The sequence below is a fragment of the Nicotiana tomentosiformis genome, chromosome 6 (assembly GCF_000390325.3).
Source record: "Nicotiana tomentosiformis chromosome 6, ASM39032v3, whole genome shotgun sequence".
Classification (NCBI taxonomy): Eukaryota; Viridiplantae; Streptophyta; class Magnoliopsida; order Solanales; family Solanaceae; genus Nicotiana; species Nicotiana tomentosiformis.
In genome coordinates, this window is record NC_090817.1 from 52,826,759 (window position 1) to 52,838,364 (window position 11,606).

The 11,606-nt window shown below is 36.0% G+C and overlaps 1 protein-coding gene across 5 annotated transcripts; it reads right to left on the reverse strand.

The window, feature by feature from the left end:
- Nucleotides 1-3,617: 3,617 nt before the first annotated feature.
- On the reverse strand, nt 3,618-10,351 carry LOC104101950 (uncharacterized). 5 transcript variants are annotated; one of them, XM_070177365.1, is made up of 7 exons: nt 10,229-10,351; nt 9,012-9,506; nt 7,095-7,405; nt 6,948-7,004; nt 5,144-5,598; nt 4,384-4,467; nt 3,618-4,273 (listed from the first exon to the last, which is right to left on the reverse strand). In XM_070177365.1, exons 2-7 carry the CDS (start codon nt 9,425-9,427, stop codon nt 3,911-3,913), a joined length of 1,686 nt encoding a protein of 561 aa, XP_070033466.1. In that variant the 5' UTR covers nt 9,428-9,506; nt 10,229-10,351; the 3' UTR covers nt 3,618-3,910. The 5 variants fall into 5 exon arrangements, with proteins under 5 accessions (XP_070033466.1, XP_070033463.1, XP_070033467.1 ...); XM_070177362.1 differs by having other exon boundaries at nt 5,144-5,607; XM_070177366.1 differs by having other exon boundaries at nt 3,618-4,242; nt 4,331-4,467; nt 5,144-5,607.
- Between the last annotated feature and the right edge of the window lie 1,255 nt (nt 10,352-11,606).

Below are 11,606 nucleotides of genomic sequence, written 5' to 3' on the forward strand. Positions count from 1 at the left end.
TTTCGCTGTCTTCCAAGTCGTTGCCTTTGATGGCGTATGTGTAGGAGGTCGCATGCTCATTTCGATCCGTGGTTCCGTTATATTTTGCAATATCGGGCATACGAAACCTTCGGGATTGGTTTTGGTGCCGCACTAGGAGGGAAAGGCTTTTGGACAAATTTCTTGGAGTCCGGGCCCTTCAATATTGGAGGCGCTCCTAGGATTTGATCAACCCGGGAATTATATATCTCTACCTTCTTGTCGTTTGCCTTGATTTTCTTTTCACCAGATTCTAATCGTTTCGTTAATGCCTCTAATATTTTCATTACTTCAGGGCTAACACCGGACTCAGCTTCGCCCGGCCTTTCGGTGATCTGCTCATTTTTCCCGGGGAGGTTCGGCCTCAACTCTGCTGGGGGCGCGACTTTGGTTTTGCAGCTGCGCTATCGCCACCTGCTGAGCCTGCAGCATTTCGAAGATCAATCGTAGACTGACCTGTCGCCTTCGGCTGCTCCTTGAGTCATTGGTCGGGCTCCTTCGCGAACGCTATTTTCGGGGTCGGTAGGAAGGTTGGCGTCGATGGCCACATGTGAGTTAGCATCAACTAGATCTACGACTGGGGCCCCGTTGGGATCAACAGGGGGTACCTCATTGCTAGGCACCAAATTGTTGTTTTCACCATGATGGCCAGACCCATCCTCAACGTTCAAGTAAGCAGATTGAGAATTTGACATTTTTAAGCTGACCTGAAATTGAGACCTTAAAGAACAAGTGTAAAATAGAGTGTGTTATGGAGATTTGTATCGAACCACCACTATTATCCTTAGCCCCACGGTGGGCGCCAAACTGTTTACGCTTAAAAATGGATAACAATAAAATTTATACGCAGTTTTAAAGATATGTGGAGTTATTCAATACAAGTGATCAATAACGTTAGATAAGCGAACTAAAGATAAAATAAATAACCAATTCAGTTGTGATGTTAAGTCCGGCCTCGGATATGAGCTTAGTGATTGTTTTGCGCTCGATTCAGAGCCAAATATATATGAAGAACTATGAGCAACAATAAGAACTTTGAATAACTTAAAAGCAGAGAAAACAAGTCTATATTGCTTTGATATGCGTGCTATAGTGTCCTTGAATAAAAATCATCCCATTTATATAATAGGAAAATTTCATCCCTAGTACAATTCTAAGAAAGGTAAAAATCTTCTTTTTCATTAATCACTGATCTTTTGTCGATACGGGCTGAGATCCACGCTGTGATATCGGCCCTTTCTTAGTCATGTGCAACCGTTTGGTAACACTTTTCGAGGTCTTGGAGCTCGTATCGGATTCGGGGGCGAGGTCTCGATGGCTCTGGTGGTAAGCACTTTGTTCGGGTCTTAGTACGAGAGGTTCCTAGATTCCGACTCCATGTAGTTATGTCTTTGCTTCGCTTGCCCCACCGGGAAATCGGGGTGCTCATTAGCCCTAATTTTACCCGTACATACTAACAACTAATTTATACTATTAAACTTCAAAAATAAATTATTAAATTAAGTCAAATAATTTAAACTGAATACCAAAATTTCCAGAAAGTTTCCAAAATACAAAAATTTCCATAAGATTTTAAATTCGGATAAAAAACTGTCAATTCAAAAATTACAAAAAAATAATAATAACGGAAAAACACAAGAATACATGGTTTAATATTAATATTAGCTACAAAATCTCTAATTATTATAAGCAATAAATTTGAAAAAATATCTCAAATTGAAGCTCTTTTTCGAAATTCAAGCAGGATTCTTATTCTATACCTAGAATATACCTTGAATCTTGTATATTTTTGTAAATTTTTTTATCAAATCTGTGTTGTAGGACCATGTGAGCGCCATTAATAGCGGAATTGAATTAAAAAGGGGGGGGTGGGGGGGGAGGAGGGCGATATTGGGAAAAGGGGGGGGTTAAATTGGGGACATATAACACATGATACCCATGCATTATATAACTTTGGGCCGGCTAACGACCACTAGGTTGGGTCGTTGGCTTAGAGTGATACCATATAGGTAGGCATGCGATATATGTAATTTGTTTTTTTCACATTACTATGGTTCTTTAAGTTGATTTTTTCGTTACTTTGGTTTCGGAATCTTCTGTCAGAACAAACAATAACAACAACAAACAACAATAACAATAACATATTCAGTGTAGTCCCACAAGTGAGGTCTGGAGATGATAGAATGTACGCAGACCTTACCACTAACTTGTCAGAACAAACATAGAAAAGAAAAGAAAATAACATTTCCTCTTTTTTTTCCTTTCCTGGGCTATCAAAACCTTCAGTGTCCTCTTTTTTCTTTTCCCGGGCTATCAAAACCTTCAATGTAGGTGAGGGTTCGAATCCAATGTGTACTACTCCCCCATTTCTCATTTCCATTCCCCCATGTATATTAAAATCTTTTAGAAAACATAAGTATACACACAAAGCAAAACAAAAATGGAGAAGCATAAGTATATGATTAAAGCGGAAAATTGGAAATAACCAAAAAAAAAAAAAAAAGAGGAGGGAAACTATCAGCTATGTCCATTTATAATAAGCTCATTACCAAAATTGGTCAATTCATAAAATATTACTAATATTAGCCAAATATTACTAATATTAGCCAATTAGCTATTTGTAGCAAACAAATATCAAATTTTTGCTTTCTTTTGAGTGCGTGTTATTAGAATAGATTAGGTACATCTTAAGGAACTTGAATCTCAGTTTTGGAATGATTTGGTGAAGTTTTGAGGTGGTTTGAATTAAAAATTCGAAGTAAAAAATTAAACATGAAAAAAAATGATATGTGTATCATTTGTGTATCACATATGTATCATATTTGTATCAATTGTGTATCACATGTATATCTATGTATACCTGTGTGTGAGATACACACGTGATACATGTTTGATACATGTGTCGCAAAAAAATTTTTTGAACTCGATTTAATTACGAATTTTGATACAAAACCAGTCCAAATCACCTCCAATCTTCCTCAAATTTTGTATATTGACTTATTTATATGTTTTCAATGAATTTCAACTATACCCATTGAAAAAGTTCCTTTTTTGCTTAGATTTTTGGAATATTGCATATTGTTTTTTTGTATTTCATCACCTTATTTGCTACCTCATCCATGAAATTTCCTTTCCGTCTTGCGCCTAATGTTGTAATCACGCTTAAAAATATGAAAGGTGATTTTTGTATGCGGTTCTTTGAGAGAAAGAACATTATTTATTTGGTTTTCCAATTTTTATATGTACTTGGCTAGTTTTGGTAAGTGTATGACTAATGGCTAGAGATTGGTAAGTTGAGACTTATTTGGGACATTTGTGTAAGTTTCCAAAAAAATATAGTAGCAGCAAACACGTCTACTTAGCAACCAATTTCCAGAATTTGCAAACACGGCTAACTTGCTATAAATTACGGTTAACTTATTAGCAAGCAAGATATCTCCAGCAAGAAGGATTTTTGAAATAAATATGTTAAGGTAACCAATAAAATCTGAAACACCAGTAGCATCCCATTGGACAGACTGATGAGTTGATTAAAATTAATGTATTCAAAATCCCAACTAGTAAGAGCTTATTTTCGGAAAGGATATGAAGCATGTCACTAAAAAGAACAAATTGCTGTACTAATTTCTACTTGCTTCAAAAGGGTGTTCAATTGATTAGCAGTGCGAATGGTAAAAGATACATTATCTGATCTACAAAGGTTACCCTACCTATCGTGATACTCAAACCACTTCAGCTCTACCTGACTACTATTAGAGTATGGCATCCTCAAAATTAAAAGTCCACAAGTATTGCAATAAGAAAGATCCCAAATGAGCAGACTATTTTGAGCAGTTCAGCAAGTGCGTAATACCCACTTGCTTTAAGTCAAAACATGTTCTATATATAAGAGTCACTGGCTATTAAGTTCACCCGGCATTTTACGATTCCAACCAACTGAACCGGCTTTACGTTCTCCTCGCTTTCTTTTGTTTCTGGGAAAACGGATATCCGAGGCTAAGCTCGACTTAAATGTTGATTGCTCTTGAGATGTCGATGCTTTAACTGCTGCATTAGATTCTGATGCAGGGGGAGGTGGATTCTTCTGAGATGTGGATGCTTTAACTGCCGCATTAGGATCTGATGCAGGGGGCGGTGGATTAGAGCTTTCTTCTTCCACATTATTTCTCACATCTTGATGCTTCTCCAAGGATTTGTCAGGAGTCATCGTCAAAATGTGTCCTACTTCATTATGTATGAGAATGTTATCAACAATCTGTAGATTAGCAATACATAAAAACAATCAATGGATTGAAGTGCAATGGAAAACAACCAGCCTCGCAACATCTTTAATGAGTGAAGAGCACAAAGGGCATTATTTCTCACATCTTGATGCTTCTCCAAGGATTTGTCAGGAGTCATCGTCAAAATGTGTCCTACTTCATTATGTATGAGAATGTTATCAACAATCTGTAGATTAGCAATACATAAAAACAATCAATGGATTGAAGTGCAATGGAAAACAACCAGCCTCGCAACATCTTTAATGAGTGAAGAGCACAAAGGGCATAAATGGGGGGAACTAGCTTATTTTAGAAAACTATGGTCCTTTGGTTTAGAAAACATGGGTAAAGAGGACTAATCTCAGGTTGGTTTATCTGAGAGCCTCCCACATCCCTCCCCCCCCCCCCCCAAAACCAGCTCCACCCTCACTCAAACGCAGCCTGGTTTTACCACTTTTTTCCCCTTAATCTTTGACTAATTCCATTTACACTAGGGGCTTATTAATTACCAAAACATTCGACACATTGAAACAGACTGCATATTTGGAGATTACTCGACACATAAGGGCCAAATACTATTTTTGAAGAACACCTAATTGCATTTCCTAAGCCAAGCACCAGATGTGACTTGCAGGAAACATAATCTATTTTACTCATAGTATTGAAATGTAATCGCCACTTTAAACCAAGCACCAAGTATGAAATACAAAAGCTAGTCCCTATTTTTAGTCCTAGGATTAAGTGCCATAGGGCCCTCCAAACACCACTCAGTGATTAATTCATCAACCTAGCATAGCCAGATAACAACCATAACTCAATATTATTCACTCTTTTTTTCGACTTGGAAAGGATAGATGTCTTACTCTTTCGCTTGAATCTCCGACTTGTGCCTGCTGCTGCGTGACATCCACAGAGGATAAAAGTCCTACTGTACTTTCAATAATGTCAGGAATAGGCATAGCCTCTCCATAGCTTGACATTGTACTGTCAGGCATGACAAAATCTCCAAGATCATAATCTACCATGTGCTGAGATGTTGCATATAAACCTCCAGCTGATATTGTGTCTCCATTGCATGCCGAGAATGTAGGGCTACGAATAGAGCTAGCCTGTCCATCAATTGACATCAGATTCTCAGAGGAAGAAAACTTTATTGCATTTTTCGTCATCACTGTATCAAGTTGGTCCTTCAACTTATGAACCCGACTATGTACAAGTTCAATTTTGCGAAGGATCTGCTCCAGAAAACTATTGCTGCTTTCCAGAATTGACAAATCATCATCATTACCAAACTCATCATGGCCATTGGATTTCTGTTCTGCCAGTGCTATGCCAGAAAAAAAATCAACATAAGGGACATCCAGTGAAACTATATTACAAAAACAATTTGTTGACATATCTATGCCTTTAGTAAAGATGCCAGAAGAACAAACACTTTAAACTCAACATTAAGATTGACATACTTTTGAGCATAAACTGTAGTGAAGTTGTTCAAGTCCTTATTAGGAATATTCAAACTTGGGCAGACGTGAACTTGACATTCTCACTTCTCATTTACGAATTTCATAATTACCTATAATTCTTTATTTGATGAAAGAATAAATATAGCAGACAGTGCACAGGCTTATATTCTATATTTTGAAACTTTATCATTCATTAACTAGTTTTATGCTGATAGACACAGTCGGAGCACAAGTTATATGCACTTCCAAAATTCTAGAGCTTTAAACAAGTCAAACAAAGTTCATAGCATCTGAGCTAGAACTGATCTGGAATATCACGTGTCATTGCTCTCAGAAGTATGAAGATAAGAAGATCCGTGCATACTGCACAGAGATTTGGTAACTAGTTATAAGTTAACTGTTAAGCGTTACATAGCTCAAGATAATCATCTTTAAGCTTGAATACATTAATGGCGCATTTCCGGTCTATGCCAAATTTAGGGCCTAAGGTTTTCAAAAGGGCGAACTTCCTTGGTAAGAAAATGAAAAACGCAAAAGAGTTGCAAGTGAGCCCACAGTGCATCACACATGACTACAATATGAGTTTCAATTAAATAAGACACATCAGAGCGTCATTGCAGTTTCGAAATAACAGGTCCAACTCTTTTCTAGGGAACAACGACAACCAAAATAAATATAAGTACAAATTTGTTCTACAATTGCCTATGGGCAATGCGTGTGTAGGTTATTCAACCAATCATGTTACTCTATTTGGAGTGACATGTAATCTTAAGGAACATGCATTTGACAAAATTATAAAACAAATTTGCAACTTATGTTGCTTCAAAATGCGTGACCATAAAAGATTTGGTTATTCAAGAATTGAGTGTTCCAGGAGAATGACGGAAACATCAAACATTAGTTAAGAGAAAAGAATTCTATAAAGGTATCAGAATTTCACTTTATCTGCCCCTAAAAAAAATTAGTATTTCCTTACCAATCAACAAACTGAAAAAAAAAAAGGAAAGAAAGAAAATATTTTATTTGGTTTTTTCTCATTGACAAGCCGACATTGAAAGGCAGGTAAGCAACCTAGGTGGCTGAAAAAACAAACCAAAGGCAGAAGAAATCCCAGCAATCCATACTCTCTTTTACAAAGAGAGAAGCAGAAGATAAATGATATGAACTCAAATAATTATGGGAAACCATGAACATTAATACATACCTGCATTACTAATATCATCTCCAGCTGGTGTACCATCCAAATCCAGCTTTTTATTTTCTGCAAGATATTACATGCCAAAATAGAACTTATCATGGTGGCAAAAGACATCGGTTGCCAAGCAAAAATAGAATGAAGAAGAAATCACACCAAAATAAGAGAAAAGGTTATGAGTGGACATTTGTGCTGCAATATCTGTTCCATCCTCAACTCTTTTCCTCTTTCTCCTCTTCATGGCCTTTTTCCTGAGCCTTGGATAAATAAATGGCAATGATTTCGAGCCTGACTCTTCCAAAGTAGCTTGATCTAATGCCCGATGTTTTTTCCCATCAAGCGCTGATATCTCTCTGTTGTACCTTGCTGCCTGCAACTGAAGCTCTTTGATCTTGAGTTCTGCCCATTTACACCGCCACATTATGGGACGTATAAAGTCTCTCCAGTGAGCAGTTAACTTTTTCTTCCTGAAATATGTAAGCAGTCAGTTGAACACAATCAAATAATTTACACTGTTCAACTTCATTTAGCTCATGCATGCTGAAGTTACTTACCATATCGCCATCAATTAAATCAAGCAGAAATAAGCTTCTGAAAGGTATAATAAGGAAGTCCTCCAAAGGGAATTTAAAAGTAAACCAAAGCTAATTCCATCCCATGCGGATGCCTTGTATCATTTACAGCTTAAAGCAATTTCTCCACATAATACAAGATTCTAAATGTTTAAAAGCTCAGATCTCAGGGGACTCTATACAAGGACCTGACAAGCCTAAAGTACACGACAAGCTTTGAAACAACTGTCAAGCTAAAAGTGGATGCTGATTGAGTTAACGCTTGATAAGTTCCTCTAAGAAAGCACTGTTATTGACGTATTGGAAGAGGTTTAAAGATCATAAGTAGAGTTACTCGAGTAAATTAAACGCAGGACTTCCATATTTTATGGGATTCTACCGCACATTATGGCACTTCAATCTAATCAAAAAGAAGAAGGTTTTTACTTCTTCAGATTTTAGTTTGTCATAGTTTACTGGACCTGACTCCAAGAAATACAGGAGGCACCCTGCTTCATTTTTTGGACCTAGTGAAGCAGAGGATTTAAGATCAACCTGCAAGAGGAATTAGTCTAGTAATACGAAAACACCACCTTTAAAATTTTCTGCACAGGTCCAGGAAAGGGACAGTAAAGAGTTATGTGAAAAATTATAGAATAACGTATAGGATAAGAGAAATAGCTGAAGAAGCTGGAACCTAGTTAGGGACAAAAAGAAAAATTCGGCAACCTTGTTATACCTGAACTAGCTGAAAGTCTTCAAAATATCTTATTCTCAAAATTAAAGGAAAAAAGATTAATGTAATGCTCATGACACTTGTTGAGCACATTACATTGACAAATGTTCACGAGGAACTTCAACAGAAAGAGAAAAGAACCATCGGGATCACAGTTATATAGCTGTTCTCGTCTAATTACATTAGCACTTATAGAAGACAAATGGCACTTTGATTTCTACCTTGGATGATCTCATGATTAGATGTAATACTCCATAAGATAGCGAATCTTCGGAAAATGACAATGTTGGCTACTGCATACAAACATAGAACTTAAGAGTTAAGACCAAAAGTATTTAGGGCTCTAGGCTAATGGCTGGACCTACATCATATGAAGGAGAACAAGACTGAAGCATCCAGAAACACGTTGTAACATGTGTGATGGGTCCCACTTTGGTAATGTTTCAAAAATTACCATCCGGGATGGTATTTTGGGAGAGTAGGCTCGTACTAGGCTAGAATGCATTCTTTGGTCATCACTGTACTAGAGTTGTTTTAAAGGATTAGGCAAGTAATAGTTAACAACTTCAGTTAATATCTCAGAAAAGGAAAAGATTCATGCTAATTGTTGCACCTCTTATTCAAATGGGTATCTAACAATTGAATACTGGGAATTAGAAAAAGAAAAGAATACTAAAACTGTTAACAGGATCAGTCCAAGGAGGAACCAGTGATTTAGACAAAAAACAATAAAACTAAACAAATCTTCCTTGCTCTAAAAAAATGCACCAAGCAAGAAATCCACACCTTATTGGAAACAAGCTGCCAAATCTGTCGAATGAAGATACCAAGCCACTATCATCATAGAATCGTGACTCCACTTCGGCATCACTTGGCCCAGAACCATTATCATTTCCAGATGTAGTGTCAGCAAATGAGCTCGAGTATTCAGTTTCATCAGGATCTTCCTTCGTAGCTAATCTGATGTCGCTGCTTCTTGCAAACCCAGTTACATCGACAGCCACATCCGTGGCACTGTTTGAAGCTTTAGTAGTCCGTGCATTCAAGGTACTTTCCATTTGAACAATGTTATATCTATAGTTGAAACCTTTCTTCTCGGAATTATATGGTAAAGTGTTCGTTTTACCAGAAGCAGCAATTTTAACAGAAAAATTTGGTTTCCTATCTAAAGCTGTCTGTCCTATATGTTGAGCAGGTGCCATGCTACATATGCAGCCAAAATAAGTTCATTCTTACAAAACCACCAAAAAGGGGAAGCCTTGACGAGAATTTTAGATCAATCTGTAACACAAAATGAAACCGAATTGCCTGAGAAATCCAATCTGAACAATACTTGATAAAATTAAGAAAAATCCGAGCAAATTCTTTTACTTCTAGCCTTCATAATTGGAATGGGATGAAGTCAAAGCTGAAATATGGCACCAAACACATGGCATTTCCAACAAAAACCACTAAACGATTGCAATCTACAAATTTTAATCTTGCATGAAGCGGAGTATGAAAACTCCTCTAATTGTCATGATGAAAATGAAAAATTCAAGAAAACAAGCTGGGAATCACACAACATTTTGTATGAAACTGTGAGTTCTAATATCTAATATTATAAAAAAGTTGGTCTTGTAAATTACACAAATAAGGAGTTTGAACACTCAAATCATAAGACCAGCATCTAACTATAAAAAAAACACCAAAAATAACGGAATCAATATCCAACAAAGAATTCAGTAGGATCAAAACCTCTTGTTTTCGAATTTGCAAACACAACCCATTTCATTTTTCTAATGGGAAGTTCTTGAAAACTCAAATTTAGCAGCTCCGGTAAAACAACCAAAAAAAACTCTTAATTTGCACGAAAAGCCATGCAAATTGAAGAAAAAGAAGCAGGGAAGTGACAAAACATTTTTGTATCCAACATACAAAGCTAAGCTGAGGGAAACTAGAGAAAATTAAGCTATAAAGAGGATAAATCCATATGGGGTTTTAGTTGGGGAGCAGTAGTTTACCAGTGAATGAAGAGAGTGAAAACAGAGGCTGCTTCGGCGGCGATAACTTAAGAGAAGTGTGTTTTATGTTTTATAAAAAAGAAAAGAAGTGGTCGTTATTATGTTTATATTATAAACCTAAGATGTGAGTACAACTATTTTTTCATGTATAGGTTCCCGCTTATGGGGCTGATATATCGAGCTAGTACCTGAATTTTTCCAAATGCATCCTTCACATATCAGAAACTAGGGGTAATCGCCTTACATGTTTTTGGCTAAGTTTATAAGCTGATCAAACTAGCTTATAAGTACTTTTTAATTTATCTACGCGTTTGATAAAGTTAAAAGTGTTTATAAGTCAAGTGCTTATAAATCAGAAATAAGCCAAAAGTCATAAGTTGGTCACCCCCAGCTTATGAATTTTTAGCTTATAAGCACTTTAAGTTTGACCAAAATTTTTACTATTTTATCCTTAAAATATTCTTTTTTAGAACTAAACTCTTACATCGATATTCACTGCCCGAAGTACTATTTCAACCTAACCTCCCCTCCCCCAGTCTCTTCAAGTCTGCAATTCTCATTGACTATTTAAGAAAAATAAATTCTCTAATCCTTTGCATATTTATATCTATGTGATTGTATATTAATCTTTCAACAGTATGTAATAAATGAGGACATATCAAATTTTTGGTGTATCAATGTTTATTTCTCTTCAAATATTTTGTCCTATTTAGGTTTATTTTTTACTAAGAAATTTTTATTAATTTATTAATTATTATAACTTATGATTATATGCTTATCATAAAATAAATTATATTGATTATAGAAGTTATCTTATCTAAGCACAGTTGTATTTAAAATAAAATGACAAATAGAATATTTTGTATTTGGAATCTAAAATTTTGAAGAAATTACGCCGTTATAAGTGTAAACAGTCTAAGGTTATTTAAGTCATTTTAACAGAAAAAGAGCTTATCAGCACTTTTTTATCAAATATTGCAGCAGCTTATTATCAATTTCAGCACTTGTATCCAAACACGTAACTGCTTATTTAATAAATCAGTTTCAGTACTAAAAAGTGCTTTTCAGCACCTAATGCTTATCAACTATTTCAAATCAGCTAATCCAAACGGGTCATTAGTTATTTTTTGGCTAAATCTATAGGCGGCTCCTTAAAGTTGGGTCCAAATCTTGTTTTGATACTTTAATTATCCCTTGTACCTATTAGGCATTCCAACCTAAAATTATACTTCCTTAGTTCCAATTTATGTGAACATATTTGATTGGGCACGGAGTTTAAGAAAAAATAAATTGTATACGGTCGAAATCGGGCATGTCAGATTTCGTAGGTACGAGGAGCTGCCTCGAAGAGTAAGCTCGTAATAGACCAGGCTCAGGC